The sequence below is a fragment of the Oryctolagus cuniculus genome, chromosome 1 (genome assembly GCF_051225735.1).
Source record: "Oryctolagus cuniculus isolate XC-2025 breed Fujian yellow rabbit chromosome 1, ASM5122573v1, whole genome shotgun sequence".
Taxonomy (NCBI): Eukaryota; Metazoa; Chordata; class Mammalia; order Lagomorpha; family Leporidae; genus Oryctolagus; species Oryctolagus cuniculus.
Genome location: NC_142867.1, coordinates 118,804,372 through 118,817,175, shown reverse-complemented (window position 1 = coordinate 118,817,175; position 12,804 = coordinate 118,804,372). Strand labels below are relative to the sequence as shown.

At 47.5% G+C, this 12,804-nt stretch overlaps 1 protein-coding gene across 3 annotated transcripts in view; it reads left to right on the top strand.

Moving 5' to 3' along the window:
* Positions 1 to 12,804, top strand: part of FEZ1 (fasciculation and elongation protein zeta 1) — a 51,685-nt gene that overhangs the window by 25,305 nt on the left and 13,576 nt on the right. For 2 of the 3 annotated variants that reach the window (XM_002708685.6, XM_089335266.1), the window contains 2 exons: positions 5,969 to 6,055; positions 8,626 to 8,794. In XM_002708685.6, coding sequence (XP_002708731.1) covers positions 5,969 to 6,055; positions 8,626 to 8,794 — 256 coding nt within the window. Of the gene's footprint in view, positions 1 to 5,033; positions 5,851 to 5,968; positions 6,056 to 8,625; positions 8,795 to 12,804 lie in introns of those variants that run through there. The other variant, XM_089335270.1, reaches the window with a different exon arrangement.

Below are 12,804 nucleotides of genomic sequence, written 5' to 3'. Positions count from 1 at the left end.
AAGCGGGACTGCATGTCTTCATTTTTAAAGTGTGTCCTGTATAGGTGGCATATAATTGGGTTCCGTTTGTATATTCAGTCTGACAACCTATGCTTTTTGGCTATTGTATTCAGTTCATTTGCATAGTGGTTCGTTCATTGAAGGCTTATGATAAGTCATGCTATCTTGCATTTCTATGCTTCATCAATTTTTTTCTTTTGTTGCCGTGTCTCTGTTCCACCTTCCCTCTCTCCTTTGGACTCAATCCAATATTCTCTAGCGTTCCATTTGATGTATCTATTGGATTTCTCTCTGTACCTCTTTGTACGTAACTTTGTAGGGATTCCTTAGTTATTACACCCTATATTACTGTTAGCCTAGTCTATTTAGAATTGATATTGCACTTCCTCGCATGAAATGTGAAACGCTTGTAAGAGCCTCAATCCCTTCCCTCCAACCTTTTTTGCTATCCTTGTCATATATTTTATTAGAACTGTACACCACAAAGTTATTTTTGCTTCAGACAGTTAACCATCTTTTAAGGAAATTAAGTGAAGAAAAAGAAGATAATTCTTTGTATTTCCCCACTTGTGGTGTTCTTTATTATTTCCCGTAGATCTGATTTCCTGTCATTTTCTTTCAGTCCAAAGTCTCTGTAGAGTGCTTCTCACAGCGCAGGGTCACAGGTGACAGACTCTTGCAGTTTCATTTGTTTTATGTTTTCCTCTGCCTTCCAGGGCTGCAGCCTTGCACTGCCTGTGTCCAGTACTGGAAACAATCAGCTCATAGATTGTGTCCCGATTTATCCTTGTTTGTGGCAGGAGAGACAAGTCCAATACTGATTACTCTGTGATGGCTTAAAGAGACCGTGTCTTCTGTTTGTGCCTGCGTAATCATTTTATGCAAGTGTTGAACTTCTTAAATTGATCCTCTAAAATATTCCCCATTATTTTCTGTCTATTTATTTTGTTTTACTCTTTAGGGGATTTTTACAACCTTCAGCTCTATTGGAAAATCTAGATTTAGTATCATACTTTTAATTTCTGAGGACTTTTTCTAGTTTTTTGATGAATTATTTGAAACGGGACATGTTTAAGGGAGGCAGAGCTTTTTAAAGATTTGTTTATTGTATCTGGTGTTGTGGTGTACCGGGCAAGGCCGCTGATATGACAAAGGCATCCCATAAAGGCACCAGTTCGTGTCCCAGTTGCTCCACTTCCAAGCCAGCTCCCTGGGTGCCATGAGAACTGCCTTAATCCCTTCTGAGGGCAGCCCCAGAGATCCAGGGACCTGCCACCAAGATGCACCTCTTCAAGGCCCCACTACTTCCCAAAGCCACCACACTGAGGGCCATACCTCCAACACATAAAGCCTCTGGGGACACATTAAAACCACAGAACCCTGCTCCTACTATAAATAAATGGACACAGGAAATCATTTTACAAATTATATTATAAGGTGGGTGATGGGTGATATAAGAAAGACTTTGTAGAACTCTGCTCAGAGACTTATCATAGAAGCTTGGCCTTAGATTAGGAGCTTGGAGAGTAAATAAATGTATATTTGCATTTTTAGGGCAAGGTAATATGCTTGAGTTATATATGTATGTACACATGATTAGTATTTTTTAAAAGATTGATTAATTTATTTGAAAGGCAGAACAAGAGAGAGAAGAAAAATGTTCCATGCACTGGTTCACTCCCCAAATTGACCAGGCTGAAGCCAGGAACCCAGAACTCCAGCCTGGTCTCCTACGTGGGTGGTGGCAGGGGCTCAAGCACTTGGGCCATTATGTTCTATCTTCCCAGGTACATTAGCAGGAAGCCAAATAGGAAGTAGAGCAGCTGGGTCTTGAACCAGCACTCTGATATGCGATGCTGCTATTGCCAGTGGTGGTTTAACCCCTGCAGTACAAAGCTGGCCCCATAGTATTGTTATTTTTAATAATTCTCCACTTTCATTGGGTTTTTCCATTAATCAGCTTGATAGCAGACAGTAGTTATCTTGGACAAGAGGAAGTGGGAGTCCAGCATAGTCAGTTCCATCTTTCTGCTTTCCAGGTGACTAGGAAGCAGTTATCTACCCTTCAGTGCTTTCATTTTTGTTTGCTCCTCAATTCTTCCATCAAGTATTTGTTGGCCCCTGTTCTGGCACATATCACTAGGGGAATACAGAGCCATTGACTCGCCCACATAATTGCTTCCTGCTTGTTCACAAGAGTGAAAGGGCCAAAAATTGTCTTTTCCTTCAGTTGGGTACATACAGATGAATTTTATTTTTCTACTTTTTGTCTGGAGATAAAAATGTATCTGTTTTCCTAATTCTGGTCAAGGAAGCAACCACTTATAGGAAACAAGGGTTGTAAGGGGAGGGAAATATTATGGAGAAGTAGCTAAATACTCATTAGCAACTCCCCTTTAAAAAGTTTTATTTCTTTTCATTTATTTGAAAGGGAGAGAGAGAGACAGGAAGAGAGAAAGAGAGAGCTCTTCCATCTGCTGGTTCACTCCTTTAATGCCTGCAACAGCCAGGGCTGTTGTTGTGCCAGGCCAAACCAGGAGCCTGAACCTCCACCCTGGTCTCCCAGGGCAGTGGCAGGGATCCATGTACTTGAGCCATCACTTGCTGCCTCTCAGGTTGTACTTTAGCAAGAAGTTGGGGTGGGAGCTGAGACTTGAACCCAGTTACTCCGATGTGCAATGCAGGGGTCCCAAGTGGTATCTTAGTCACTTGTAAATTCCCTTCCTTATGCATGGAGTCACCTGGAGTCCTTTAACAGAAGACACTGGTTATGGTCTGTGTAGGGCACAAGGACTCCACATAATTTTAATCCCCACTTGGACTACTGTACAATAAGATTTAGCATGTTACAGGCTTTAGGGAAGGTTCTCTACATTCATTTATTTATTTATTTATTTTGACAGGCAGAATTAGACAGTGGGAGAGAGAGACAGAGAGAAAGGTCTTCCTTCCCTTGGTTCACCCCCGCAAGTGGCCGCTAAGGCCCATGCGCCCCAACCGGGACTAGAACTCGGGGTGCCGGCGCCTCAGGTGGAGGATTAGCCTAGTGAGCCACCGCGCCAGCTGCGGTCATTTTTAAAAAACGCTTTCTCTTTCTCATGCTCTCTGTTAGTCCCCCTCGGGCTTCCCACTCTGTCCTGGTTAGGGAGGGGAGGGTGGAGTCGATAAATGATGTGCGTGGAGGGAAGAGGGGCTGTTGAGAGGTGACGAGAGCTAGGGCAGCAGTGCAAGTGTGGTTGGATTGACAGCGAGTTCAGGAGCCGGCAGAGAGGGCCAAGAGGCGGGGGAGAGTCAGAACCAAAGCAGCCAGGGGTGGATGTGGTGAGACCCAGAGGGAGGGGGAGTCCTCAGGCAGAAGGAAGCCACTAGGGCTTTCTTGCAGGGTCCTTGTGTATGCTTCTCCTTTTATTTTACCTTTTAGTGACAGATTTCTGGGATCTGAGAAAATAAGGGGCGGGTATATCTCCCATAATAGGAGGAAGTCGGTGCAGCTGAAATCCATGAGCTTATAATTGATTTCCAGACCTCTTCTTACTCAAGCCCGACAACGCACGGTAGGCTTTGTGCCTGAGGGAGGGAGCAGGAAGGAAGCTCTAAGAGTGCCATTCAGGCCCCAGCCCAGGTTCATTAACATTTAAACAGCCAGGAGGACCTCTCCCTAGGAGCACCCTCCCAGCCTTGATCTCAGAGAGGGCAGCTGCGTAAGGAGATCATAAAGTTAACACTACCACTGACCACATTTCAGAAAATGTCAACATCCCGTTTTTAATAGATTTAATGCCACAGCCCCAAACCATCCCCTCGCTAATTCAACTTATAGACTAGCAGCTGCTTTCAGATGCTTAGAAAACAACAGCCCAAACAGAAAACAAAAACTCCTTATCCCAGTAAGAGCCCTACTTCTACCACATGACTTCCTGGCCTAAGAAAGCTCCGCATGTGAGCGAGGTTGGTGGACAAAGCATGGCTGTAGGAGTTTTGTTCTGCCCAGCGGGGAGCTGTGGGCACCAGGGGGCTACCATAGGTGGTAGACTTGGCAGAGGCAGAAGCATATGGGTTTCACAGCAGAAATAGATGTTGCCATCTGGCACACCAGCCCCTTAAATGATTCCGTCGCCTGCCTGGCCTACATCTCACCCAGGTGGAGCACAGATGGCACTTACGATATATTTGCGGCCGGCGCCGCTGCTCACTAGGCTAATCCTCCGCCTTTTGGCGCCGGCACACCAGGTTCTAGTCCCGGTTGGGGCGCCGGATTCTGTCCTGGTTGCCCCTCTTCCAGGCCAGCTCTCTGCTGTGGCCAGGGAGTGAAGTGGAGGATGGCCCAAGTGCTTGGGCCCTGCACCCGCATGGGAGACCAGGAGAAGCACCTGGCTCCTGGCTCCTGCCATCGGATCAGCGCGGTGCGCCGGCCGGCCACAGCACGCCAGCTGCGGCGGCCATTGGAGGGTGAACCAACGGCAAAGGAAGACCTTTCTCTCTGTCTCTCTCTCTCACTGTCCACTCTGCCTGTCAAAAAAATTAAAAAAAGATATATTTGCTTAATTTTTGATAGTGACATAGGCCTGGTTCTAAGCAAACGGAGATAGAAGGTGATGTGCCTTGTCAGGGGTGTCTACCAAAGCAGAACTCGCAGAAGAGGGGAGAAGTTTCTGAGGATACACGACCTCCGACATGATTGCTGGGATCGGAACTGGGATCTTTCCTGTTGGAATAAAAAGGATGTCATCCCCAGGGAAGGGATGCATCATCAGGCCAGCTCTTGGAGTTAGATTGACTCCTGGATGGGAGTGGCTCTGCAGAGCTAGCCCCCTGTAGGAACGTCAAATTAGACTTTTAGACACTGAGCTTGTTAGGAGATTTATTTAGTGTAGAATTTGAACATAGATGCCAACCGGTAACAGTCTGGGATATGGTCAGTAAAGCCAGGTAGGCTATAAATATCCTACTGGACTTAAACATCTAGAATTCCAGTGGTTCCACTCTCAGAATCATACTTAGGATTATGGAGTTTGGGGGACAAAGGACAAATGGATCAAGCGGTTTTCTCTTCCACTATTTTTCTTTCTGTTTAATTTGTCCTGCAGTTCATGTGGGCAGGTTATTTAGTAGCATGTGTAAGGAGAGAAGGGCAGAACAGGGAGGAGACCGGATTCGCAGAGGTGGCTAGCTGCTGGGATACACACAGAGCAAGTTCCCCGGCCAAAAGCCCAGCCTTGCAGCAGGCTGGGTCTTATGTTAGCTTAGAGCAGGCTAAAGGTCTGGAGGGGAGGCAGTGAGCAGAGCTGAGCAGCTTTGTACAGTTTTTTCTCCAGCTTTTCAAACTTGGAAAAGAATGCAGAGGGTGGGGTGAGGAACCATGGGATGGAGCTGGTTTTTTGAAAGAATGCAGGAATAAAGGAGCCCCCCAGGGAATTTGATCTGCTTTTGGGCAAGGAGCTAAAATGGCTAAGGCTTATGTCCTTGTTTGTCCGCAAGTCCCACGATGATTCATCACATCCTCTATCAGCTATGATACCATGCCCAGATTCCAGTAACAGGACGGCCGAGCACGAACTTCTGAAAGCCACGACTATTTGGATTGGAACAGTGAACCCCTTAAAATGGGAGCTGGATGAATCTGGAAACAAACCCCTAGACTGAAACTCCTCGTTAAAATAGGTGTGCCTTTGCTGCGGGGGTCATTGCCGTGTCACTCCCCTTGACAAGGTTCCTCGTTTGCCTGGTGATGACCGGTCTATGGGCCACAGAACAGTGCTGTTCCTTTGATTCAGAGTGGTGGTGGCCACTCCTTCCTGCTTCTCCTTTTCTGGCCAAACTGGACTCAGTGGTGCATGCTGTGTGACGGAGGTACGCTGGCAATTGAATGACACTCCGGACAGCTCTTCCATTTCCTTGTACGGACAGTGGAAAGCTGGAATGCCCTCTTAGTCGATCAAAATCCCGTCTCCTCTCTCCCTACTTCTAGATCCATGAGAAGGAAGAGGAAGAGTTCAACGAGAAGAGTGAAAATGACTCTGGCATCAATGAGGAGCCTCTGCTCACAGCGGATCAGGTATGGGTCTCTCTCACTTCTGGGCACCTTGTGTTATTTTGATAGAAAAAGGGTTTAAGAAAAATATTTGCCATATCCACCTAAGGCAGAAGAAAGTTGTATGGGCTTGTGGTGGTTGTGCTAATGACCGAGTGTCTTTTATAAGGAATTTGATGTCTCTTTGTGCCTCAGTTTACCTGCCTGCCATGAACACAAACGTAATCCCTGACCCTTGGGTTGGTAGGGGTCAGTCTTTGAGAATAGCCAGAGATAGGCCTGGTGTTTATTATCTTCACTTCCGGCTAAGCCTCCTGTAAGCCAGGGCATTCAAGCAGGGGTCTCAAATACCCGTTCTTCCAAAAACAGTGGCAGGTGAGGCTTCTGTGTATACGGGTAACTTCCCACCTTTCATAGAAAACATTCTGAGCCTTCCAGAAGGAGTCCTGGAGACACTTCCATCTTTGTAAGCTAAGAGTGCTCCACCTTTGGTTTGGTTTTATTCTTTTTTAATGATTTACTTTTTATTTATTTGAAAGCCAGACTTACAGAGGGAGAGGAATAGACAGAGAGATCTTCTATCTGCTGGTTCACTCTCCCAAATGGTCACAATGGCCAGGGATGGGCTGGGCCAAAGCCAGGAGCCAGGAACTCCATATGGGTCTCTCACATGGGGGCAGGAGCCCAAGCACTTGGGCCATCTGCTGCTGCTTTCCCATGGGCGTTAGCAAGGAGATGGATTGGAAGTGGAGCAGCTGGGAGTCCAACCGGTGCTCATATCACAGGTGGTGGCTTAACCTGCTGTCTCACAATTCTGGCCCCATTTCTGGTTTTAGTTTTAATAACATATTACTTAGGGAGAATAACGTAGAGTCTCTGATTTCCTTATTTGGCTTTATAGTAAACAAATATTTATGGGAGGTTTTCTTGAACTAGACCCCATCCAAACTTTCTCAAAATTGATCTGAAAAAACTCTCCTTGGGAGGCTTCAGTGTCTGAATGTGTTTTTTAGTAAACTTGTTCTTCATTTCTCTGGTCAAAAAGGGGCATTTGAAAGGGGTGAACATTAGGAGATTGAAGAGAACCAGATAGAAAAAGACAGGAACTAGCATTTATTCTTGTGAATTGCAGGGGGAAGCACATCCATGGGTACAGTGGTAACTGCTTTTAGAGAGGCAGAAACTCAACCTTAAGATCCTAACAGGGGTTATCTGACTCCATTGCATCTCTGATGTGCTGTTGCAGTCAAAGTCTAGGTATCCCTGGGCTAGAGAGGTTGGGAGTAAAACCAGGATTGACTCTGTAGGAGACTCTCAGCCCCTTGAAGAGATCCACATCACAGACCTCGGTCAGGGGCCTTGGAGGTGGAGTCCTTCCCAGCACCAAGAACAGACAAATGCAGAAACGCTCTGTGGTGACCCGACTTGTGCACAGGCTCATTTGAGGGGGACTCTTTGCCTATACCATCTTCACAAAGCAGTTAATGCACTACCTCATTCACCTGTATCCCTTTTGGCAGGTATCTGATTCTATCTTCCATTTCTGCGAGTTGTGCTGTATCTTCAGATACATTTGAGCCAGGCTTCTTATCTCATTTCTGTTCTCCAGACCCTACCTGCTCTTTTGCTATTTTATTATCTTTATTATTATTATTATTATTATTTGTTACTGGGAAGCTCTAGTTCCTGTCTTGGTGAATTCTGGAGAAATACTTGTTTTGCTCTGCATTTTGAGTTATTCTAGGAACACTTGGTGTTGCTTCCTGTCATTTGTTTCATGACGGCTAATGGACTGGGTTTTGTGTGAAAGTTGGTTAGATCAAATATTTTTCCACTTAGAAATAAAGTGCTCAGCAAATCGAAGTGAATTCTCCCTTCCAGCCAGCCCTTTTCTGCATCCTGAAAGAATAGTTTATTTCCAATAAGCATTTGTCTAAATGGAGCTCTTGGAAAAGCTTTTACATTAAAGGGTGCTTTCCATTAAAGGAAGAGTGTAGGTAGGTCTTTGGTCAGATCTATGTTTATTAGTATTCAATATTTATTAAGAAACAATATTGCTGTAGGCATTTTCCAGGCAGCAAATTAGAAATATCCTTAACTGATCAAAATTCAAGCCAGGGGGGCCCTCCAGCCAGGAGGAAAGTTATACCTCCTCCAGGTGAGGGAGCAGAGTTAGCATCCTCTTAGTCCCCCTCCGGGTGAGGGAGCAGTTAGCATCCTCTCTGTACCCACTCCGGGTGAGGGAGCAGTTAGCATCCTCTCTGTACCTGCTCCGGGTGAGGGAGCAGAGTTAGCATCCTCTCTGTACCCACTCCGGGTGAGGGAGCAGAGTTAGCATCCTCTCTGTACCTGCTCCGGGTGAGGGAGCAGTTAGCATCCTCTCTATACCTGCTCCTGGTGAGGGAGTAGTTAGCATCCTCTCTGTACCTGCTCCTGGTGAGGGAGTAGTTAGCATCCTATCTGTACCTGCTCTGGGTGAGGGAGTAGTTAGCATCCTCTCTGTACCTGCTCCGGGTGAGGGAGTAGTTAGCATCCTCTCTGTACCTGCTCCGGTTGAGGGAGCAGAGTTAGCATCCTCTCTGTGCCTTCTCCAGGTAATCGAGGAGATTGAGGAAATGATGCAGAACTCCCCAGACCCTGAGGAGGAAGAAGAGATCCTGGAGGAAGAAGATGGAGGAGAAACCTCCTCGCAGGCAGACTCGGTCCTGCTGCAGGAGATGCAGGCCTTGACGCAGACCTTCAACAACAACTGGTCCTACGAAGGTGAGGGCCTCCAGGGCTGGGCTGGCAGAGGATGCACCCCCCGCCCCGGGTGCTGGGCACTGGGCTGTGTGTGGTACATTTGACTGAGAGAACTTTAGGCACTGCCCCAGAGATCAAGGGGTTCAGTCACACTTTTCCTCGTCAACATCAAGAGAGAAGTTGGCATTTGGGGATGAGAAGGATTTTGAAAGCATATACTTCTATTTTAAATTGCACAATAATTGAACATATTAATGGGGCTAAGTGTGATAGTTCAATACATGTATATGATGTGTAATGATCAGATCATGGTAACTGGCATATCTGTCACCCTATACATTTATCTTTGTGTGAAGAACATTTGAAATCCTCTCCGTTAGCAGTTTTAAAATATTCACTTAACTGTGAATTAGCATTTTTGAAAACAACAAAAAGGCATTCAAGCAAAAAGTACATGGCAAAACCAACCAAAGAACAAAATTAATGCGGGATAAATAGAAAACGGTCCATCTACTAACAAAATGCAATGAAAAGTCAGTGAAAAAATACAAAAGATAGCAATAATAAGAGCTCACAATTTTGAGTGCTTTCTGTGTGCCAGACTCTATTTACCTCACATGAACCCTGTTAAGATCGAGCTGTCTTCCAGAGACTAAGTGACTGGCCCAAGGCCACTACTGAAGGAATAGAATTAAAAACAAAATCTCCTTAACCAGAAAACCTGTCCACAAAGGCAGAAGAGAAAGAAACAATTTTATCATGGAATAAGCATTAAATCAGAAGGACATGCAGCCCAGGCTACCGGGAAGGGGACTGCAAAAGTAGAAAGAAATCTAACTCTGGTCTGCAGCTAAGTGGGCAGAACCCATTACGCTAAGTAGGCTCTGCAGGCCGGGTTGGACGCTGCGCTCCCAGAACAGAGGAGATTAGGCCTTATCTTCCTTGATGATCACATTTCAAAGCAGTGACTCCCAGACCCTCGGGAAACCCGTCCTGAATTATGGGACTGGCAGGAGGCTTGTTTAGCCCTTAAGAAGGTTTAACATACATTAGAAAAAGAAAAGAATTCTGAAAGGAAAGGGAGGTGGGAGAAAGTCTCTTCCCTTGTGTTCATCGGAAACAATCAGACCTCTGTGAGTTGGCATTTGCCCTCACGCCCCGTGGAGGTCATCAGGGTCGGGCCGGCATTTGAAGTCCAGTCTCCTAATCTGTGTATCACAGGAACTGTCTGACACAGGTTTGTAGTTACTAGGGCCGTGCAAAGAAAGGGCTGGATCAAACTGAATGGAACAAGTGTAACACAGCCAAGGCAGGCTTGAGAAGAAAACACAATGCTTGTCCTGTGGGGATGGGGTGAGCCTGCCTGGGGGTGGGTCCACACAAGAAAAGAAGTTCAGATGTGAGACAGAGAGTAGTCATAAGCATGCTAGCAAGGCTTAAGGAAGCGAAAACACCTGATTTCAGCAAAAACAGAGAGCCCCGCCTGCGTTCAGCCTGGAGTTTTACAGAAGAAAGCCCACTGTTTCTCCTCCCTGCTTCCTCTTCTCCAGGGACATTGGGAGTGGAATTTGTGAAATCCCCCCTAGGGGTTTGCAAGCACTGTGCTAGTGGACCTATCAGCCCCCTGGCCCAGGATAGAAAAGAGTCCCCTGAGCCGCCCCTACCCCACCCCCAGGGAGCACTGGGACCCACCTGACAAGGTCATGGAACAAGGGCAAGGCTGTTGATGTGCAGATGCTGGCCTGCTTCCGAGGCTGCTTCTGAGCTTCTCCCCTCTTTTAACCTCTCACACACAAGCTAATACCTACCTTGCTACCTAGCAGGCTGATGGGGACTTGGGAACCACAGAGAAGGTGAGTTGGTCGGGGTACAAAAGTCTGAACACGGGATAGAAGTGGTAACAACTGAGCTGTGGTCCTGTTCTGGGTTTAGGGACCCCTGAGTTACATTGTGGGGATTGAGAGCCCTGACTAGGCTTGGAAAGACCCTTGGCTAGACATAGCCTGGGTTCTTGTCTTCCTGTGTATAAGTATCCAACTGGGAGACGTAGACAGAGGTGAGCAGAAAAGCGAGATTTATGGAAAGGCAAAGGGAGAGTAGGTACTCAGACATGATTGCATTGCCCCCACCCAGTGTGACAAAGTGTAAGATAAAGGGTGGTGCTTGGGCAGGGCCTGCCTGAATGTTCACAGGAGGCAGAGTTTAGGCTGGGGCTGCAGTGCACCTGGGAGCCCTGGAAAGTGTCCTGGTGTCTGATGCGTGGTGGAAAGTGAGGCTTGGCTGCGTGGTGGGCAGGGAGCGTGCTGAGGGTCTTCAGCCATGTTGAATGGGATTTGGGCGGTGCACAGGGCGCACTCTCTGACCCTCCCTGCCTGCCTGCCTGGCCCAGGTCCGTCTCAGACACTTCCTCCTGAGACACTCCCGGTGGCTCTGGGAGCAGAGGCTGGGTGTGGCTGCAGAAGGAGGCCGGCCGGCCGTGGGCAAAGCAGTGGATCTGGCTGAAGGCCTTGCTTGCTGCATTCACAGCCGCCCCAATCGGGCCATTCTCAGCCACACAAAGGCCCCAAACATGCAAGTGTCCAGAAAGGGCCCATGGAAACAGCTGAGATGCAGAGTGAAATGGCAAAAAACAAACAGGAGGAGGAGGACATCTCCCAAGAGCAAAATAAAGGGAAGCTTGAGCCAAGTCAGCAAATATCTAGGCAAAGCAGAAAGGGAAAGGCAAAGGAAAAATGGGTTCTCAGTTAAAAAGAAAAGATACCGTTAAATGGGAACTACGTTTAAGAGATGTTCCCCAAATCTATTTTCAAACAAGAAGTCATAGGGGGACAAGAAGTTAAAGTTACCTGTTCCCATGGTGGTCTCAGGTCCCTTTTCTTTTTAAAAAGCATTTATTTCTTTATTTGAAAGGCACAGCAATAGAGAAAGAGGGATAGACAGAGATCTTCCATCTGCTGGTTCACCTTTCTCCAAATGCCTGGTCTGGGTCAGGCCGAGTCAGGAGCCAAGAACTCCACTGGGGTCTCTCACAAGTGTGGCAGGAACCCATGTACTTGCACCATCATCTGCTGCCTCCCAGGCACATCAGCAGGGAGATGGATTGGAAGCAGAGTAGCGGGGGCTTGAATTGGCTGTCTGATACAGGTGGTGCTGGTGGAGGAGGGGGTCTCAAGCCACTGCTTAACCTGCTATGCCACACTGCCCCCTCCAAGTTCCCTGTCTCTCAAAGTAGCAGACTGCTCTGTGCTGACTGGAAGCGGCTTCATTTCCCCTTGTACATCGCCAGTCTTCCTTGTGTTTTTTTTCTTTTTTCTTTTTGACAGACAGAGTGGACAGAGAGAGAGAGAGACAGAGAGAAATGTCTTCCTTTGCCGTTGGTTCACTTACCAATGGCCGGCATGGCCAGTGCACTGCAGCCGGCGCACCGCGCTGATCCGATGGCAGGAGCCAGGTACTTCTCCTGGTCTCCCATGGGGTGCAGGGCCCAAGCACTTGGGCCATCCTCCACTGCACTCCCTGGCCACAGCAGAGAGCTGGCCTGGAAGAGGGGCAACCGGGACAGAATCCAGTGCCCCTACCGGGACTAGAACCTGGTGTGCTGGCGCCGCAAGGTGGAGGATTAGCCTAGTGAGCCGCGGCGCCGGCCATCCTTGTGTTTCCTAAGCATTTGAATATGGGCACTGTGGCCCAGGTCTGTGATTGGAAAAGAGGCCTGATGATTTTGTTGTCAGCTCGGGGTAGATCATTTCTTGGGGATAAGCACTTCTCTATTGCCGTTCAGCACAGAAAATCTCTCTGCCTTCTCTCCCTCGATTCTTGACCCATTTCACATGAGGAATATTCTGGAGATGGAGAGAAAACAGGAAGAACAGGAGATCAAAAAACCTCATGTCTGTCCAGCACGTTTTTGTGCCCAGAGTCCACAGGCTTCCTTGGAGGCTGCCTGCCTCCTTGTGTCCTGGGAATGGCATTCTCTTCCACAGATATTTGGGCCCCTGCCTTCCTGGCCTGCCCTCAAATCAGGAAGGTCT